Genomic DNA, 22010 nt, shown 5'->3' on the forward strand with positions numbered 1-22010 from the left:
CATGTTATACTTGGCCAATTTTAAGTTGATTCTTGAGAACTCTCACAGATAACAAAGGGGTTGGGAGACAGGACTAAAAGGGTACCACTTAAGTTTCCAATACCAATATTCCCAGCTATTTTAAGCCATTTTTCAACAGAGTCTACCAGAGGGTCCTGAGGACAGAGCAGCTATTTGTACCTCCCAATGACATCTATTTTTCCAAGTGAGAGACTGCCCAATGTGTCAGTGCAACACGTCACTCAAGGTGAAGCATCAGTTTGTATTGGTGGGAACCTGCCATTTGCTGTCCTCCTTTTCTTCATGCCTTTTTCTGCCCCTCTGATCTCTTCTAGGTCTCTGGACTGTCAGGTGGACCATTGGTGCTGCAGTGGAAGCCAGCGGCTAAGTCTCGTGTATGGCGTGGTTAAGGTTGCAGCCTCTTACCTCTGCCTTCCTCCATTTTGGGCTGATTACCTTTGTGCTCTTCCTGAATGGTCTTCGGGCAGAGGCTGGCGGCTCAGGGGATGTGCCCAGCACAGGGCAGAACAATGAGTCCTGTACAGGGTCATCGGACTGCAAGGAGGGTGTCATCCTGCCAATCTGGTACCCGGAGAACCCTTCCCTTGGAGACAAGGTTGCCAGGGTCATTGTCTATTTTGTGGCCCTGATATACATGTTTCTCGGGGTGTCCATCATTGCTGATCGCTTCATGGCATCTATCGAAGTCATCACGTCTCAAGAGAGAGAGGTGACTATCAAAAAGCCCAATGGAGAGACCAGCACAACCACGATTAGGGTCTGGAACGAAACTGTCTCCAATCTGACCCTTATGGCCCTGGGTTCCTCTGCTCCTGAGATCCTCCTCTCTTTAATTGAGGTGTGTGGTCATGGGTTCATTGCTGGTGATCTGGGACCTTCTACCATTGTAGGCAGCGCAGCCTTCAACATGTTCATTATCATTGGTATCTGCATCTACGTGATCCCCGATGGAGAGACTCGCAAGATAAAGCACCTCCGAGTCTTCTTTGTCACCGCTGCTTGGAGCATCTTTGCCTACATCTGGCTCTATATGATCCTGGCCGTCTTCTCTCCTGGTGTGGTCCAGGTTTGGGAAGGCCTCCTCACTCTCTTCTTCTTTCCAGTGTGTGTCCTTCTCGCCTGGGTGGCAGATAAGCGACTGCTCTTCTACAAATACATGCACAAAAAGTACCGCACAGATAAACACCGAGGAATCATCATAGAGACAGAGGGTGACCACCCCAAGGGCATCGAGATGGATGGGAAAATGATGAATTCCCACTTCCTAGATGGGCATCTGGTGCCCCTGGAAGGGAAGGAAGTGGATGAGTCCCGCAGGGAGATGATCCGGATTCTCAAGGATCTGAAGCAAAAACACCCAGAGAAGGACTTAGATCAGCTGGTAGAGATGGCCAATTACTATGCTCTCTCCCATCAACAGAAGAGCCGCGCCTTCTACCGGATCCAGGCCACCCGTATGATGACTGGCGCAGGCAATATCCTGAAGAAGCATGCAGCAGAACAAGCCAAAAAGGCCTCTAGCATGAGCGAGTTGCACACTGATGAGCCGGAGGACTTTGTCTCCAAGGTCTTCTTTGACCCGTGCTCTTACCAGTGCCTGGAGAACTGTGGGGCTGTGCTCCTGACAGTGGTGAGGAAAGGGGGGGACATGTCCAAGACCCTGTACGTGGACTACAAAACAGAGGATGGTTCTGCCAATGCGGGGGCTGACTATGAGTTCACAGAGGGCACTGTGGTTCTGAAGCCAGGAGAGACCCACAAGGAGTTCTCTGTGGGCATCATTGATGATGACATTTTTGAGGAGGATGAACACTTCTTTGTGAGGTTGAGCAACGTTCGCCTAGAGGAGGAGCAGCCAGAGGAGGGGATGCCTCCCAGAGTACTCAATAGTCTTCCCTTGCCTCGGGCTGTCCTGGTGTCCCCTTGTGTGGCCACAGTCACCATCTTGGATGATGATCATGCGGGCATCTTCACTTTTGAATGTGACACTGTTCATGTCAGTGAAAGTATTGGTGTCATGGAGGTCAAGGTTCTGCGGACATCAGGTGCCCGGGGCACAGTCATCGTACCCTTTAGGACAGTCGAAGGGGCCGCCAAGGGTGGTGGTGAGGATTTTGAAGACGCATATGGGGAGATGGAGTTCAAGAACGATGAAACTATGTAAGTAACCTTTCCACAGTCCATCTGCCTCCGTCCCTTGCCCCCCCCTTCTCTCCTGCACCACGTTTTAAAACTTTCTTGTATTTGTGTTAATGTCAAACTTCGGTTCCATCACAGGTATGCAGGATCAGCAGACCCTCCTGCCAGGTTCTGCTTCCAAAATCTCCTTCAGCTTTCTCACTTTAAACTGTTTTCAGGCAAGGAATTCTGTGGCAGGCTCTAAGGACATAGAACATTTTGTCCACTGAAACTCAAAATGATGGCTGGTGGAGGTGTGGGATGACAGAAGTTCTGGTATCAGATTTGGGGGGTTGCTTGTGAATTCTCCTAGCAAGAGCTAGGAGACTGCTTGGGTCTCTCCTTCCTCCTCTTCTCAGGCCAAGGGCTTACATGAGCTTTGCAGCCAATCCTTTCCATTCTGAGACGGTGGTAGCCCAATCAGGACATCCTCAAGCAAGTGAGTGGCATTGGCTTTTTTTTTTTTTTCTCTGGTACCATATTGCAACTGTATTGTATAAGCAGATTTCAGGCACCTCTCCTTCAATTTGGCAATTGCAAAATTAACTGAAACTTAGCAGTCTCTTTAAACACCAATAGGCTATTTTATGGTGCGAGGCTTGCCCAGTTTAGGTGAAATGAATCAGAATGGCTTGGGTCCTGGAAGTATCTTGGAGAAGCAGAGCTTTCAGGGCAGCGGCCACCTGTCTTCCGTCACAGGTCTAAGCTCCAAAATCTGGCTAAGCAGTGGAGGAGAAGCCTCTTAGGAATTGTGGGGGGAAAAAATACATCTTCTGTGTGGTCGTCTCTTTTCATAGTCCAGAGTTTTCCTAAAATACTTCTCAGGTTACTGCCTCATTTAGTCCTTCAGACGCTGTGGGCCTTTTGCACTTCTATTGCCTTTGTCACTCTGAGGCCTCTCCCCATTGAAACATCTTGTACTGGGTATTCAGTCCTATTCTCGGATGGATATCTTTAAGGAAGATAGCAGACTGACTTGCCCCAGGATTTGCAGCTTATGAGAGGGCAGACTTTCCAAGGTGGCCAAGAAGAAAGGGGATGAGAAAGGGGAACATTGGTCTCCGAACTCCTGCTCACATCCACAAGCAATAAGCAGTAGAGGGGAAGGTGTGAAGAACGAAAGGAGCATATATAGACAGTGGGAGATGTCAAACTGCTCCAAGAACCTGCTAAAAACATTTTCAATGGGGAATGAAAACTCTCATCTGTAAAGTGGGAATAACAATACTTTCCTTGCCTCAAGCCTGGGCTCCTCTCTTTTTGCATTTCCTCCCAGCTGTAGGATTTTCTGAACTATAGACATAGGCTCTCATACCCACAGCAGTCAAAGATGGAAAGGGGGATGTCTTCTGAAGTGAAATGGCCATTGACAAATTGATTTATTGGAGCTCTGTATAGTCATTTTGCTGGGAAGGATAATAACTTGTTAACGTAAGTAAAAACCTGTGCCTTTTAGAGAATGCTATCCATTTATATGTGCTCTCGGGAGAATGCTTATACATACAAATGAAGGCCCTCGCTGGCAGGAAAAACTCCATGAAATTTCACGCGTATTTATGGCAATGTCAGTAGATAAGAAGTTATTGTCAGGCATTAAATGACATCAAGACCACAGCATTGGCCGTAATTGGACAGACTTGGGGTTCCTCCTATTCAGTACCTGTCGACCAAGGGAACTGAAGGGTAGCTTTTGAGAGATCAGAAGTTGAGCTCCCAATTTCTTCACCTCATTAATAATCAATTGTGCACCTAGGATCTCTAAATATGACTAAACCTTCCTCGGACCCGTGTGTATTTTCAGCTTGATTAGTGTCTTGGTGTAAAGGAGCCTCATGAATTATCGCTTCTGGGTGATATTTGTTCTAAATGTATATGCACTTCCACACGTTTGAGATGCCGGTCCAGGGTATTGTAGGGTTTCCCATCTATTCCTTTGCATTATTTTTTAGACTTCAGTAGACTTTAGACTACCCTCTTGGCCTTCTTCATTGCAGAAGAATAAGTCCAAAACCTGCTAGTCTCTTCTCACAAAAGGAGCCCTACCTTTGATAACTTGAAATTGTAATCTTACAACTAGAGGCAGTATGATACAGCCAAAAAACCCCATGGGCTCTAAGTATAGTACTCTGGGTTAGGATTCTGGCTCTACTACTGATTTAACTAGGTAGTTTGGAGAAATTTTATTAACTTAGATTATTTCCTCATTGAAAAAATTGGGATAATAATGTCTCTCGTGAAGGGCTGTTATAATGATTCAAGATAGTATGTGCAGTGTTCCTTGTACATGGTATGTGCTCAGTAAACAAGACCATTAATAGTAATATCAGTGAATTAACAATATTCTTCAGAAGACACCATTGATCCAATCAGGTTACCTGATTGGTTACCATGAAGATTACTAATCTAAACTCATAAAATACTGGAGCCAGAAGGGACCTCAGAATACCTTCTAGGTATCATAGAGTAGTGTTTCTCAAATTTTAATGTGCTAATGAGCCACTCAGGGATCTTGCTAAAATGCAGATTATTATTCCAAAGATCTAGAGTAGGGCTTGAGAGTCTGCATTTCTAACAAGCTCTTAATGCTCCTGGTGCCAAGTTAGAGTTGAAAGGCTCTAAAGCTCTTGACCAAACCATGAAACCCAGGAAGGAAAGTGGCTTTTCAGATGACTTTCATGATTGGATCATGAATGCTTGCTTTCCAGTTCCAATGTTCAACTTCATCTTATCTAGAATCTAGCTCTTACCCTGAGACCCTGCTAATCGCAATACCAATCTGGAAACTGAAATTCAAACCCTCGAGAGGACTTAGACAGAAGCTGTGTGATGCCTGGAACGATTTTACTTTCTAAAGACCTTTTCTCTTTGTGGAGCTTTTTTTGTCCACCAATCCTGGTAGCATTGTCACTTTTGCCCTCACCATACTCCTCTGAATCTATTCAGGGTGAAGCCAGGCCTATGCTCTATCAATAATGGTAGGTCCGTGAATTCACTCATTTGGTTTTGTGCTTTACTTCTTCAAAGGTGTCCTTAGCACCATGGTAGGATGAAAAAACATGAACTTTGGCGTCTGACAAACAGGTGTGAATCCATCACTCACCAGCTGTGTAACTTGTAATGAGTCACTTCAGCCGTCCGAGTCCCAGATATTTTGTTGGAATGATAGGAACAATAATATCTATCCTTCAGGATTGTGATAAGTACTGCATACAAATATGAAGAAAATGCACCTTTAGCACAGTGCCTGCTCATCAAAGGTGTTCATTCATTCAGCAGACAGTTATTAAATATCTGCTACATCCTAGGTACATTACTAGGTACCAGAGAGAAATAAGTGATTAAGATAAGCTGGCATTTCGGTTCCCAAGGATCTTATTCTCCAGTGGAGTGGACACAAGGTATACACACAAATCAAAACACATGGGAGAAGTATGGTTGAGATAAACTCAATAAAAGGGGAATGAAACTCCTCATCGTGTGTGTGACACCACTAAAGTTTTTTTTAAATTTATTTATTTACTTATTTTTGGCTGCGTTGGGTCTGTTGCTGCGTGCGGGCTTTCTCTAGTTGCGGCGAGCGGGGGCTACTCTTCGTTGCGGTGCGCGGGCTTCTCATTGCGGTGGCTTCTCTTGTTGTAGAGCATGGGCTCTAGGCACGTGGGCTTCAGTAGTTGTGGCTCGTGGGCTCTAGAGTGCAGGCTCAGTAGTTGTGGCGCACAGGCTTAGTTGCTCAACGACATGTGGGATCTTTCTGGACCAGGGCTCGAACCTATGTCCCCTGCATTGGCAGGTAGATTCTTAACCACTGTGCCACCAGGGAAGTCTGACTAAAGTTTTTAAAGTCACCTTCATTAAGGACATAGTAGTGAAGTAGATGAAGTGGGGCAGGGGGGTGGGTGGAAACATGATTACTTTAAACCCACGTTACAATAAACTCGTGATATTTGAGAGGGATACTACTGACATCTTCGTACTCCAGAAGAATCCATACCCTTGTGACTACCACTGCAGCACATCCTGGGAATAATAGCCTCTGAGCCTCCTGCGGATAATAATAAAGCCTCACCGAGATACGGGTGCTTGCCAGCACGTTAATCTCACTCACTGAACGTGTGACTGGCTCCTGTATCCCAGGCTCACAGCGCGCCTCTGCAAAAATAAGATTATTGCGGCTCATTGACCTTTGGGGTCTCTGGGAATAGTCAAAGCCACAGATGTCAAGATCTACTGTAATTACATAGCATAGGAGTCCTTCAAAGAAGAATGGAGTATTAGCTGTACCATGCATTTTCCAAGCAAATTAGGACGTTAAAACTGGAAGGTATCTGACCCCTCCCAGTTTTACAAATCACGAAGTTGAGAATCAGAGATGCAAAGTGACTTGTCCAGGATCACACAGGTAGATATGATAGAAAGTTAGACTTTTAGATAGAAAGGACTTTTCAGATGCTAATGATTTAATGTCTCCCCCTCCCGATTTGGACTTTTCCATTTTATTTTTATCCATCAAAATGTCAACTTTGGAAAGAATATGGAAATTCTTGGGTGACAGATGCTCTGGAAGTGCACATCTAGGAGTGTTATGTGACTAATGTCTTAACTAAGAATAATAATATATTATGGACTATTTTTAATCTCTTGGTTCACCTTAAAAGTGTTGAAGGAAAATAGTGAGCCCATAGAAAATTTTTAAAAAGCTTTGTCTTAGTGATCTCTTGCTGAGGGAGACACGCGTAGCTGAGACATCTTTTAGTGATGGTTAACTTCAGGCTAGACCTTGTTGCATGAAATAATGCAGGTTTTTGGGGGTTTTTTTTTTCAGAATGATGCAGGCCATTCTCTTCCAGAGGTGCTTTCTCTGTAAAGTTTCAGCCCAAGGCATCTTCCCATCAAAACCTCTACAAATCTGGAGTTATCCAGGACACAATTTTTACATTCTCCAAGTTGACTGAAACACAGTGGACTTTTCTCTTTTTCTTTGGCTCAGCAGGGTGATAGGATAGTCTATCTGGGCACGGAGGAAGATTATTTGCCTCTAGAATGCCCTTTCTGTGCTTGAGAAAAGTCACAAGCTGCACGCTTAGTGAGGGTGGGCGTGCAGTGGAGGTAGATGTATTTCCCCCTTAGCTGTCATCCCTCCCTTTCTCCTTTCTTCTCCCTGCAGTGCCTGATTTCCAGTAACAAGCTATCTCTGTGGCTTTAGGTAAACAGTCGGTCACCCGGGCCACGGCTTCATGGATCTCACAGTAGAGCTGTGTGTTTGGTTCAGAGTGGTCCTGAAGAAGGGAATCCATGTCTAAGCCAACTGTTTAATGGGGGGACTTAACAGTACAGTGGAACATTTCAGGTAGGGTCGTTCAACTACAATTCTGTCTCTTTTGGGCCCGAAGGAGTGATTAGAGGCTATGTGGACTCTTTAGCAGAAGCTTTGGATGTTGTGCCCTGAAAGGCCCCAGGTCCTGCTAATTTTTTTCGTTTCTTCTTAATTACTGAAATTGCCAAAGAATATGTCAAAGGGTGACATATTCCAACTTCAGGATTCATAAAGCACCCCAAGTATACTTAAGCCGTATATGTCTGTAAAGATCTCCAGGAAGTCCAGAGCCTTCCTGGTTAATTTGTTTTAGGGTCTAAGGGTACAGTATTCCTGGCCATACTGGATCAGGCAACACTCCCTCTACTTGACCTGGTCAGGAACCGTATACAGCAGAGCATTCAGTGTGCCTGCCCTGGGTCTTCTCACTTTGGTCTGCTGTCTGGTATGAGAAAGTTCAGGGTGCAGGGTTAGAGATTCTGCCAGGAAGAATGTCAGTTTGGTTTTGAGGAGAAAGGCACACTGCCATTGGAGATGATCACATGACCAGCCACTCAGAAGGTGAAACAGTCTCAGCCTCAAAGCAGGGTCTCCTGTGCACTGCTTGGAATGATACTAGTTGGGGCGTCAGGCAATAATAAAGGAATGACAGTGGAGATCCTGGTATGGGCCTTGCTTCCTTTGTCTCGACTCTTCTGGCTCTTAAGGTCGAAGTTTCCTCATTCACTCACAAGCACGATGGAAAGGGATACTTGGGCAAAGTGAGGTGGCTGAGTGGGGAGGACTCTTCCTTGTTGTCCAACTTTCCTCAACTTCCCAGGTGTATTTGGGTCATACGTGAGCACTCCTTCCTTCCCCATCCTTTGGCTGTGCCCCTGTCAACTCCACGAGGAATGGCGTAGAATTCAGAGCTGCAGTCTTCGGTTTATTCAAGACGTTGTTTTCTTGCTGTCTTTTTAAAAGAAAAACCAAGTTGTGCTTCCAGGACCCAATCAGGAGTCCTGGCATAGAGCCAGTAGTGTGTAACTGGTAGCTGGAGAGAGAGAACTCCTTGACCTGCAAACAGAGCAAAGTCCCCGTATTTAAATTCTGCACCGTCCAGAAACTCTTGCAGGAATCACATGCGTTGAGAATTTTGCTAAAAGGCCATGAAGGAAAGCACTAGGTAAACATTCTCAGGTGGAGTGATAATCATCATTCATAGGAATTACATTCCCACCCCTGCCGCCTACCACGCACCCAAGTAGGAAGTTACCTGGGTGAGGACAGAAGAAGATAAAATTGAAAGTAAAATTTATTCACTATGGAAAAATTTGTTTTTCTACAATTGAGTCATCACTAGGTGTGTGCATATATTTGAGTTTAGTTGTCAGTGTGGCGCCAACCTGACCCTCTCTAGCAAAGGGTCAGCGTGCATGGACACAGCCTTGTTAACCTCTCCTTGCCTGAGCCCAGTTCACTCACCACTTGGTGGCAAGGGTTCATGAAGAACCAGTTATAGTTATGATACAGACAACACTCTAGATTCTTCAGTTGGTGCTTTCAAAATGAGTGACATCTTGATAGTAACTTCCTACTCAGAATATGGCTGCGGAACAAATTATGGATTACAGATGACGAATTCTGCCATTTCTCCTTAGTAGTCCAGCTTTTTTCAGAGCTCTTGGTCTTGATTTGTCTCCCTTTTGGTTTCCTCCTCGTGTATCCCATGTGATTTCTCCTCAGGACCCCCACTACCACCCGATGCTCTCTTTCTGAGCTGTGGTGATGGAGAGTGTACCCTGAAACCATCCCTAGAGCAAGCCCTGGCCCTGGCTGCAAATCTTCTACGTGTTCACTTTATCTCCCCTCTTGTACCTTCCTTTCTGTTTGGATGCACTTTTCTTACACTTGCTCTCTCTTCTAAACGCCCTCGGCTGCATCCTTTCTTTCTCTACTGTGGATGCTCCAGGCACCGCTGACACTTACGCCGTGGTTTCTACTTCTGCCTGAGCTCAGTGCCTTCCTCCCCGTGTGCTTTAGGCCCATCTCCTCTCTTACTCTTACCCTATTCCCTATGTCCCGTTCCTTCACACTGTTGGCATCTCTATTTGCATTGCCTTCTCTCTACTGTGTGATCTCTGCTTTCTTTGGGGGACCAAGAGGGCACTGTGGGTATCCCTTAAGAAAGCCCGGCATTTGGACAGAAAGAACTAGCCTCCTGATAATACCAAGAAGACTGATATCTCCCAGGAAACAAACCACTTACTCCGGTGCTCTTTTTTTCCCTTCACCACAAAGTGTTTGACTGTTAAGACAAGAAAGTTGAATTGTAAGGATCCAGCATAGATTGGAACTGGTATTGGAAAGGCATCAGAGCTGCGGGAGCCCTAGGGACCACCTTCTCTTTCTGACGCTGTCTCTCTAGGCCATGGGGTCTCTGTCTCCTGGCATCTCTGCTTCTCTCTGTGGCCTTCTCCCTTATTGCTTTGATGATACCTCACAGCCCAACAGTCCTATCTCCTGCTTGGAAAGATCTTTCTGTTCTTCTGGCTCAGATTCTCAAGGGAGGAACTCTGTTGCCCCCTCCCCCTAACCCCCACCTTTTTTTCCACCTTAACTGTGTCAAAGGCCACTGGCCCAATATGTACTGGTTGCCCTGTGTCAAGCCAGGTTTCCACCCACCCCCAACTTGACAGTTCATCTGCCATAATTGGGTGGTGGGGTGGGAAAACAAAATTTCCCAGGGGTTCCCATGGTAAGCTACCTAAGCAGTTGTGTCTCTAAGTGGTGGACAGTGTCGCTTAGAAGGAAGTCCCAAGTGAGACAGTCATCTGTCACCTCAAAACTGACACAGTGTATAAAGGTTTTTTTTTGTTTGTTTGTTTGAAATTTATTTATTTATTTTTGGCTGTGTTGGGTCTTCGTTTCTGTGCGAGGGCTTTCTCCAGTTGTGGCAAGCGGGGGCCACTCTTCATCGCGGTGCGCGGGCCTCTCACTGTCGCGGCCTCTCTCGTTGCGCAGCACAGGCTCCAGATGCGCCGGCTCAGTAATTGTGGCTCACGGGCCCAGTTGCTCCGCGGCATGTGGGATCTTCCCGGATCGGGGCGCGAACCCGCGTCCCCTGCACTGGCAGGCAGACTCTCAACCACTGCGCCACCAGGGAAGCCCCATTACATAAGGTTTGCAGTGCCTCTGAGAGTGTTAATTTTACAGTGATCAGTGCTGGGGCGGTAGGCTGGAGAATGGGAGACATCGCCACCTCTGGAGCCCTCAGCCCTACCGTATTCATCAAGCTGGCCACAGACTCAGCAGCCAAGGTTCAAATGGCCTCTGCCCAGATCAACAGAAAACATTCCTAGTGGGTGATGCTCAGTGACACAAATCTCAAGGTCACTAGGGTCATTCCCCCTCCTTTGCCCTCTTCTGGTCCGTCCTCTCCAGGAGACTAACATCAGAAGATAATCTGCCATCATTTTCAGGTGCACTATTTGGGTACTGAGTCACTGTCAAAGCCTCTTCGTGGATTTGGGTTTCCAGAGCAGCCTGTGTTCCCAACCAGGACAGAAAGCTTCCCTGCCACTCAGGCTTGCCAGGGATAGAATGACAGCCTTTCCCTCCCCACCCCTCCCCCGCTAGACAGCTGGTCTGCTGGACTTAGCCCAAGTCAGCAGGCACCCCCCCCCCACCTCCCTTATCTTTGCAGCTGTAATTTGATGCCTTTCCAGGAACTCCCTGGAAGCCAGAGTATTCTCATCTCCAGGTGGCACAGTATGTGACTCTGTCAAGTGTCCACGTCCCAGGACACAGGGCTGGGTGTAAAATAGGACTCTTTCTGTGTCAGTTCCAGTCAGTCCATCGTGGCTGTCCAGGCAGCGATCTTGGAAAGGATTTTTGAGGCTGTTTCTGGACTCAGCTGTGGATGTGAGAAGAGCCAACTATCTGTCAACTCTAGTCCTGGGATGACAGATGGAAAGACCTTCATGGGATAAAGAAAGTAGGAGTCTCCATTTCACTGAGGTGCGTTAGCATGGAATTGTCACTATCTCTCCAATACTGCACCAGTCCAAATGCAAAAGACCTCATTGGATCACTCTCGTCTTCATCCTGCATAACACAGAACTTTCTTCTAATCCCTGGATGAATCCACAGGGACATAAATCCCCATTGGACGCATGATGCAGATAACTTTCTGATCAGACCAGAATCTTCCAGAAACCTTGCTAACCTAGTGGGCTTCATAAACTAGACCAGTGGTTCCCAACCAGCTCCCCGTCAAAGGCCATTTTAATTATCTACTCCTTCTCATGGATCCCAGGTGTTAGAAGATTCTTAGCTGAAAATTAATTAGATTTCCCTTTTCTCATAAAATATAGCAAAAGATAACTAGTGTTACGACAATGAGTTAATATAGTTCTAGCCAAAGTAGACAGAAGTGACATTTTAATTAACCTGTGTGCTGTTGGAAGAATACATGCTTTCTATTTGGGGGTCTGGGGAGAGAGTAGAATAAACACAGCCACGGGCTGACTTTCAAAGAACAAGTTGATGTAAAATGCTTTGAAAATATTAGGCACTAATTCTTTAAGTTGTTTTGAAGAGGGTGACCTCCTGGGGAGATCCAAATATTCTGGAGAATATATCAGAATACAGGACACAGTATTGGTTATTGAGGCTTCAGCATTGTTTAGACCTTGGAGAAAGATTACCATTGTTGTTGTTTTTCTTCTTACATAATAAAACTTCTAATATTTGTATGAAAATACAAAATTCCACTTTTAACAGTAAAGGATTTGTCATACCTCTAGAGCTAATGTTATCACTGTCTTCAGATGAGGTAACTGAAAGTAAGAAATATTAATTTACCTTAGAACCCAGAGCTTTTAAGGGTCAGTATCCAAACCTAGATCTTCTGCTTATAAATCACATATTCTTTCAACTACGTTACATATTTTGGCCTCAGAATAAGGTAATGAAGCTGAAAGCAGCAGGCTTGCTTCTCATATGGAAGGAGTTAAGAGGACATCTCTTCCTTAACAGCAAGAGTTGGCTGTCCTTTCATTCAGGGGCAACTGGGCCCAGGGAATTTGGCAAAAGGGCCAAATAGACTCCTTAATGCCCAGCTCAGACGCACCCTTGCCCAGGCCGGTACACAGAGGGGCCTCGTTTGTGTCACTTCACCATCAGGAACTATCATCAGATAATGCTTTGGCCTGCTGCCTGGGGAACAGGGCAAGGCTGGCTCAGGACCACGTGTTCAGATCGAGGGGCCTCCTTTGAGGCTGTGACCCTGATGTCGGAGGACATCCCGGACCAAGGGTTAGAGGAGGAGGATGGTAAGAGAGTGCTGGTGGGTTCTACCAGCAACCCCCAGAGAGCCTATGAGAGCCCTCCCCCCAGAGAGGAGGTGGGGAAGCAGGTGCCAGTCGCTCAGGGTACAGTCAGCAGACATTCATGGAGCTCATTTTGTGGGCCGAGCACAGTGAGAAGAGGCACTTTCCCTGTCTTCAGGAAGTTCCCAGGCTGATGGGGAAGGGAGTATGTGTGAGAGTTGCTGTGAAAGAGGGATCGCCGAGCCTCGGCCACACAGGCACTCCCTCCTGCCTTTTGCCGGGATTCCGTTTGGAGTGATTAAAGGTGACTTGTACACCCCCTCCTCCAGTCAACTCAGAAGGCCTTGTTAGAAGGAGGGCTGGTTGGCTTCAGCTTGTGAGACACGCACGGATAGAAGTAGAAGTTGACCTCAGGAGTAAACGGCCCCCGGGCACGGTGCGTCCTCAGATCAGAGCAGCACTTGGTTTATCTCCATCACGCGTCATAGGGACGCAAAAGAGGTCTGTTGAGTGAGTGAATGAATGAATGAACAGAGTGAATTCTTGGCCTGTCCTCTGGCCCTGTACTACCTCCCGGTTGCAGCAAGCTCGGGGGATATGGGATTTGAACACATCTCTTAGGTATGAGGTCCAGGGATGCCCGCCATCCCCCACTCTCCGTGCCTTCCTCCTCTTCTCTCCCAGTGTCAGTGACACCCACAGAGCCCTCTGGCTTCAGGCATCTGAGCTCCTCCCCAGCCTGACCCCTGCCCTGCACCAGCTCTGCAGAAGGTCTGTTCCCGGGGGCTCCCTCTGAGCACAGGCTGCCTTTGATGCTGAGGAGACACCCTGTAATTCAATTAGGAGCTCCCTCCAGGGAGCATGTCATTATGTCCTATCTGGGCCTTGTAATGACAGCCCCTTGCCACCGCGCAGGGAGCTGCCCTGCTCAGCTGCCCAGAACCTTTCCCTGGGAGGGAACTAATCTGCTTAGCCCAGATTGGATGCAGTTCTGCACAGCACCTCCCTGAAGGCCTCAGAAATGAGTCCCCACCTGCAGAAAGGGCTTCCTTAGGGGGACCTGAGGGTTCACTCTGTTCTGCTCTGCTCTTTGCGTGAGCCACCCCCCACCCCCGGGATTGTTGTTGGCTGAGTGGGAGTCATAGAGAGCTCCACTCCCCTCTCAGCCAGAGCCCCTGGGTGTCCCACAGCCCTCCTGGGGGTTAGAGGGGAGAGGAAAGGAGATTGAAGGAATTTGCCTGTTTTCCATGTCCGCTTGGGGAGAGGGGGTCACCCGGCATCCTACCTGGATAATTCTGTTGTTGCCCTTTGACGGGGAAGGGGCCTGGTCTGTTTTGAGCTATGGGGGAAGTTACCTTACTTCTCCGCATGACTTTCTTTGCTCCATTGGACTTGACTTCTGTGACATGTTTTAGATGCACGGGTGCTGCCTCAGTCTGACATGGACGCTGCTGAAGCTGGTTTCTCCCCTCCACCTCCCCGCCTGCATCGAGGTTTACCTGAGCCTTTCTCTTGAGGAACCCAAATCCTCTCTTTGCTCTTATGTGAGATTGGCCAGAAATGCCACTGGCAAGCTGTGTGGGGTTGAATAGAGTCCCCCCACTCCCCACTCCCAAATCCATGTCCACCCACAACCTCTGAACATGACCTTATTTGGAAATAGGGTCTTTGCCGATTTAATTAGTTGCAGTGAGGTTATACTCAATTAGGGTGGGCCTTCATAAGGAGGCCACGTGACAACAGAGGTGAAGTTGCAGAGTGATACAGCTGCAAACCTGGGGATGCCAAGGATCGCTGGCAAACACCAGAAGCTAGGAGAGAAGCATAGAATAGATTCCCCTCAGAACCTCTGAGGAAGGAATCAACTCTGCTGACCCCTTGACTTCAGGCTTCTAGCTTCCAGACCTGTGAAAGAATAAATTTCTGTTGTTTTAAGCCATCAAGTTTGTGGTAATTTGTCACAGCAGCTGCAGGACACTAATACCCAAGCCTTGAGTAATGCCTGCTCTGGATTTCAGTAACATGGTCAAAGGACTGGTGGTGAGAAGAGCATTGCCCATGGGGTTTACTGCCCTCAGGACACTGACACAGCTTCTGAGGTGGGAGGAGGCCAGAGCTCATGTAACAGCTTTGTTATATATGGACTGTAATTGTAAGCCTTTCCATTCCTGTTTGTAGGTTAGATGAGGGTTTAAAAAAATAATCTGGCCACTTTCTCTAAGCCATACTCCCCTATCAGTTTAGTTACTTTATGACAGCTATTTTAATGGCCTCCTTTTTTATCTTCCAGTCTCCTTAGTCCTGGTCCATTGATGGTTCTTTTATATATGTATAAAATATATATATATTTTTTCCCACTGTCAATAATTTTTATTTAAGTATAGTTGATTAAAAATGTTGTGTTAATTTCTGCTGTACAGCAAAGTGATTCAGTTATACATATATATATATATATATATATATACATTCTTTTTTAATATATTCTTTTCCATTATGGTTTATCATAGGATACTGAATATAATTCTTTGTGCTATACAGTAGAAACTTGTTGTTTATCCATTCTATACATAATAGCTTGGATCTGCTAATCCCAAACTCCCAATCCTTCCCTCCCCCAGCCTTCCTCCCTCTTGGCAACCACAAGTCTGTTCTCTATCTCTGTGAGTCTGTTTCCATTTCATTGACATGTTCATTTGTGTGTATTTTAGATTCCACATGTAAGTGATATCGTATGGCAGTTTTCTATCTCTGTCTGATTTACTTCACTTTGGAAGGATAATTTCTAGGTCCATCCATGTTGCTGCAAATGGCATTATTTCATTCTTTTTTATGGCTGAGTAGTATTCCATTGTATATACGTACCACCTCTTTTTTATCCATTTATCTGTCGATGGGCATTTAGATTGTTTCCATGTCTTGGCTATTGTGAATAGCGCTGCTATGAACATGGGGTGCACGTATCTTTTTGGATTAGAGTTTTATCTGGATATATGCCCAGTAGTGGGATTGCTGGATCATATGGCAATCCTATTTTTAGTTTTCTGATGAACCTCCACTGATGGTTCTTAAACAACAGCCTGGAGGTTCCAGCTAATGCTCCATGTACTGCATGCCCATTTCTCCTTTTCCACCCTTCCAATGGCTTACCTCCGGGCCACTGAAAACAGCACCCCACCGTGTAGTTAAGAGTCACTCATCTTGTGACTGGGGAGGCAAAAGAACTACCCATTCTCCAGGCCCTCTTTCCCACTGGTGTTCCCTGATGCTTTGCAGCTGGTCCTGAGATCCAGGCGTGTTACCTGCTCGTCCTGAAATGCAGATGTTACCCGCTTCCCTCTGCAGAGCAAGGTGGGCCTGGCTGGGGAACAAATGGGAAATGCCACGGGCAACCTAAGAGCAAGTGAGCCATGCCTGTCTGTGATGAAAGGAAGGCAGCCCTGATAGGTGAGAAGGGGGCACTGAATGAGTGTCAAGGAGCTGAAGACGGAATTTTGGTTTATTGTTTGCACCATGAATTGTCAATGACAGAAGTGGGAGAGCAGTGATGTAGGTAGAAGCCCATATAGACATGGGGGCGTGTAATAGAGCAGGGTGATGAAATGTGTGGACAAGGCGTCACACGGACCAAACTGGAATCCCAGCTCGGCTATTTATTGACGATGGGATCTAGGGAAAGTTACCTGGCCTTTAACTTTACTCATCTATATTATGTGCATAATAATGGCACCTACCTCCTAGGGTTGTTGTGAGGATTGAATAGGACTATAAAACATTTAACATGGTGCTGAGTCTCAATTACTCATCAGATGCGTTATGTGCCAGTTACTTGTTAAGGAGTTAAAGAATCTCTGCTGTTATCAAAGCCATTCTGACCTGTGGGCCAGCGTTTTGCTCAGCCAGCTTCCCCCATCAGTAATTATATTCCCCACCTGAGCCCAAGGTGAGCTTTTTGGGAAGAGACAGTTGATCTAAAGATAGAAAGTCAAAGAGTTTAGTCTGGAGGAAGGTGGAGGAAAATTTCGTTATCAAGGCTTTCTTTGACGATGTCAGGGAACATGACAGGGTTCTCTCCAGGGAGAGAGCAGCCCCAGGCAGGGGTAGAAAGTGACCTTGGGGTGGATTCCTCTGCATCCTGATGTGGACTTTATTGTGGACTTTATTTCTCTTGGGAGATGAAGAGAAAGAAAGAAAGGGATATGGAGAGAGAATGAAAATAAAAAGAGAGGGAGGAAGGGAGGAAGAAGGGCTGATGCATGTTCTTATCTGGAGGATAATTACATAGGAAATCACTTGCTGGTGGGGCTCTGGGGCTGGCACAACTCTAGTAATTATTGTACAGGCTCCCGAGGGCTCTTGGGCGTGTCTCTGAGCAGCAAGTAGGCGGTGTTGAGATTTCTCTAGTTCGACCCGCTTCCCACGCCACACGGTACACCGTCCCCCTTAGAGCCAACAGAACAGTTACTGTTTCAGAGCAGAGTCCCGTCTATGTGCTCGTGTGATGAAACCCACAAATCTGTCCATCCTGGATGCCTGCTATTGATGGCCACGTGTCTGGAGCAAGAAAGCAACTCTGCCGAAGTGCTGTCCCTTCCCTCACGCCACCCCGCAAGAGGAATTTCAGTGACTAAAGAATTAAATATTTTCCAGCCTGATTCTGGTGCTCCCAGTTGGGGCCTCCTACCTTTCATTTTTGTCCTTGTATTTAGAGGTGACTCGCCCTTACCTTCATCTTACATAATAAGCAAGGCAGTTTTCTGTCATCTGCCGAATACTGATGTTGCCGTTTATTTGGTCCTTACCACGTGACAGGTACTACGTCAGGTGTGTGGCATGTGTTCTTATGATCCTTACACTAATCCTGCAGTGGCATATAACCCCATCCCTGCCCTGGCCACTCTGCCCTGTGCTTCCCCTTTCATAGCACAGCATATCACTAGATCAAAGTCAGAGATCTGAAGATTAAGCTTGGGTTCCTTAGGTGTTCACCCTTCCCACAGTTGTGCAGAGCCCTTAGCTGAAATCTCCATGGTTGAGGCATGAGCGTGGTCACTGACCTTGTTCCTCCTGACTCCGAACACCAAGCTGTTCGATTCTTGCTTTGACAGTGTCCCCATTCACATCTCTTCCCACTCAAGAAGTCCTTCCCCGCAGAACTCCTGGCTTCTTTCTTGCTTCCGGTCTCTGACCTGGCATTTCCTAACGACCGGTTGAATCACGTGGAGTCGCCATCTGAGGATATCAAAAACAATCATATTGTCCTTTTCGTGTGGGTCATCCAACACTAGGGGCCCAGCGTTCTTCGCTTGCCCCTGTGCGAACGCTGCTACCCCCAATTACCTTTACCTAATTCCTGAGAAAGAGGAGAGAAACTGCTTGCCCACTCCCAACACTAAGAGGCTCCTCACTTTCTTACGGGTCACAGTGACTCCCGAGGCTGAAGAGACTCCCTTTGCGTTAAGGCTCAGACCTTAGCCATTGTAACCGAGTGTCTTTCATATCTCCTTCCGCCACCGTCTTCCCCCCATGGCAACCAAACAAGCAGGCAAGCAAACGAAATCCAAACACAGTGTGGTGTTACACAGTATAAAGGACAAAAACATCAGCTTTGGAGGCAGGTGGACCTGTGTTTCAACCCTGACTCTGCCACTTCTTAGCTGTGTGTATTTTCTTTTGCCGCGTAACTAATTACCACGAACAACACTGATTTATTATTGCTCAGTTTCCGTGGATCGAGAGTCTGGGCAAAAGTTAGCTGCAGTCAAGGTGTCATCTGGGACTGCCGTCTTATCTGAGGCTCAGGGTTCTTTTCCAAGTTCAGATGGTTGTTAGCAGAATTCATTTCCCTGCAGCTGTAGAGCTCATGGCTTCTTTCTTCAAGGCCAGCAGGAGAGAGATTCACGCTTTAAAGGACTCCTCTGTTTAGGAGGCGCACACCAGGATAATTTCCTTTGAAGTCATGACTTAAAAGTTAACTAATCAGGGACCCTAATTATATCTGCAAAATCGCTTCACCTCTGCCTTATAACATAATCATGGCATCTAATCATTGCCATGTTCACAGGTCCCATCACACTGTAGGGATGGCATTATATAGGGCATGTACAGTAAGGAGGGGAAAGAATCTTAGGGCCACATTAGAATTCTGCCTACCATGCTGCGTGACCTCAGGTAAATTACCTAATCTCTTTAAGGTTCAGTTTTCTTACCTGGAAAAAAGGGGCAATAAAAGCAGCCACGTAGAGTTATTACAAAGACTAAAGAGACATATTATGTTGAAAAGTCGGAAAGAGAAAAACAAATATCGTATATGAACGCATATATGTGGAACCTAGAAAAATGGTACAGATGAACCGGTTTTCAGGGAAGAAATAGAGACACAGATGTAGAGAACAAGCGTATGGACACCAAGTGGGGAAGGTGGCGGGGGTGTGTGTGCCACGTGATGAATTGGGCAATTGGGATTGACATTTTGTACACTGATGTGTACAAAATTATGACTAATAAGAACCTGCTGTATAAAAAAATAAATAAAATTCTAAAATTCAAAAAAAAAAAGGAAAAGAGTGGCAGACAGTAAGCACAAGTACATAATTTCCTACTTACCCTCCCTTTAGTTGTTCATCTATCCTTCAGTTTCTGTGATTTGAAATACCAAGGAAAACCATTCCAAGTAGTCAAAATTGTGCCCAAAAGTATGGTTGATTCTCATTATTTGTAGTAATGTTCCATAAAGTTGCTGCAAACAATGAATTAGTGAATACTGAAGCATTACTCATGGGGTAATGCAGAGTTAGGTTCCCGTGAGCCCCTGATCACATTTTCACCAAGTGACCCATACGCTATCTTATTTCATGTGTTTCTGTTTAATATATGCTTATTTAATGTATGCTGTTCCTTCCTTAACATTAAACTCAAAGGCAACAGCACTATAATCCGTGCCTGAACGAAGCTTATCTAATACGAGTATTTCCTCCATAACGTGTATATAGCCTTCCTGCACCTAGGAACACTGGACAGCACTTCTGCCCTAGGCTGGGGGCCATTTAAAAGAGAAAACGCCAACAAAACCCCACAAAAATGTAAAACAAAAGTGGCACCAAACAGACTGCAGAAAGGACACTTGTTTACAGCATGAGATGAAACCAGAAGGCAGAGCATCACCTTGTTGGACCACACCTGGGAACATGAAGTCAGGTGACCCAAATATTATATAACATTTTATATATTTTATATAAATATTAAATATGTATATGTATATATATATATACATATAAAACAGGCAGGTTATTTTAAACTTTTATTGAAATATAGTTGATTTACAATGTTGTGTTAATTTCTGCTGCACAGCAAAGTGATTCAGTTATACATATATATACATTCTTTTCCATATTCTTTTCCATTATGATTTATCATAGGATATTGAGTATAGTTCCCTGTGCTATACAGTAAGACCTTGTTGTTTATCCATTCTATATATACTAATTTATACCTGCTAATCCCAAACTCTCAATCCTTCTCTCCCCCACCTCTCTTCCCCTTTGACAGCCACAAGTCTGTTCTCTATGTCTGTGAGTCTGTTTCTGTTTCATTGATATGTTCATTTGTGTCATATTTTAGATTCCACATATAAATATCATATGGTATTTGTCTTTCTCTTTCTGACTTAACTTCGCTTAGCATGATAATCTCTAGGTCCATCCATGTTGCTGCAAATGGCATTATTTCATTCTTTTTTATGGCCGAGTAATATTCCATTGTATATACGTACCACATCTTCTTTATCCATTCATCTGTCGATGGACATTTAGCTTGCTTCTGTGTCTTGGCTGTTGTAAATAGTGCTGCAATGAACAGAGGGATGCATGTATCTTTTTGAATTAGAGTTTTGTCTGGATATATGCCCAGGAGTGGGACTGCTGGATCATATGGCAACTCTATTTTTAGTTTTTTGAGGAACTTCCATACTTAGGTAGGTTATTTTTTCCCCCAAATCTTATTCTAGTGTTTTTTCAATGACTAGAGGCAGGAGCTGGAGTGAGGGTCAGAAGCAAGGACACTCCTTCCTTTTCCCTTGCTGGGCCTCCTCAGAGAGGATTCATCTCCTCAGTACATTTTACAACTCTTCTAAGGCACCATTAAAAAAGAGGAACCAAGTCAATACTGATTTTTAAAAAGCCCATTTGCCCATCACTCCGCACTAAGAGGTGAAATGTTCTAGGGGGGCCTTCTGAAGACAGGGCCTCAGCCCCTGTGGCCTCATTGCAGACCCAGATTCCTGCTAGAGGTACTTCGGTTTGAACTTCCCGGCCATGGCATTGTGGACGTGACAGATCTGCTGCTCAGAGTGGGGAAGACGTGCACGGCAGGCGTTATATTTCAAAGAACGCTGAAGGGGTGATGCCCCAGTGGCTAGAGCTGGGTGTGAGTTGGCCAAACGAGATGCCTCTTCCTTTCTCTCTTCTGCCTGTGGTGACAGATTGCAACCAACTCCAGCGGGCGATGGCTTTGAGACACATTCTCAACGTTCCAGAAGACACCTTAACACCGAGTCTCTAATTCTGATGCTGTCAGACATGCTGTCTTCCAGCTCCACCTTCCTTCCTTAGACTCATCTGCTTTAAAACCGGCTTCGCTGAGCTCTTGTCTTCATGACTCCTCATCAGTGACATCAGAACCCTTCCCTTCCTACCCTGCTAACTGCAGCTCATTAGAACTCAGTAGCAACAGCTGTGTGTGCTGGGCAGCAGCAGCTGTGAGGCCAAAAATGGGGCTGGGGATTTGGTGCTGGGCAACAGGGTGGTGCAGTGATTTTCTGGGGCAGGTGAGCTTATTTGTTTCTTTTGTCCCCTTTCTCTCCCTTCCCCACCCACCTCCCCCAACACACACTTTTACTGCACCAAAAGAAAACAGAAAGCAATGATCTGGCAACGTGGCTGTCATGGATTCCAAGCCTGCCATCTGCGGGGAACACTTCTGTATCATCAGTCAGCAAAACAGAGCAGAACCCTGTGTTTTGTAGCCGGTGAAGCAGGGCAGCCTCTCCACTGAGGGGGCTGGGGCATCTGTTTGCTTCATTAAGAATGAAATAGCAGACCTGATTCCATATTTAGAAATCGCACTTAGGTGCAAGTGTGGCATGCGGGCCCGAATCGACACAGCTGGTACCACTGTCTTTTCTCTGCAGT

At 46.0% G+C, this 22010-nt stretch overlaps 1 protein-coding gene across 13 annotated transcripts in view; it reads left to right on the top strand.

The window, feature by feature from the left end:
- SLC8A3 (solute carrier family 8 member A3) overlaps positions 1–22010 on the top strand; it is a 199266-nt gene that overhangs the window by 66886 nt on the left and 110370 nt on the right. For 11 of the 13 annotated variants that reach the window (XM_067028279.1, XM_067028278.1, XM_067028284.1 and 8 more), the window contains exon 2: positions 336–2181. In XM_067028279.1, coding sequence (XP_066884380.1) covers positions 398–2181 — 1784 coding nt within the window. In that variant the 5' untranslated portion in view covers positions 336–397. Of the gene's footprint in view, positions 1–335; positions 2182–2558; positions 2639–22010 lie in introns of all 13 variants that reach the window. The other 2 variants (XM_067028285.1, XM_067028283.1) reach the window with 1 other exon arrangement.

Source organism: Kogia breviceps, chromosome 3 (genome assembly GCF_026419965.1).
Source record: "Kogia breviceps isolate mKogBre1 chromosome 3, mKogBre1 haplotype 1, whole genome shotgun sequence".
Taxonomy (NCBI): domain Eukaryota; kingdom Metazoa; phylum Chordata; class Mammalia; order Artiodactyla; family Physeteridae; genus Kogia; species Kogia breviceps.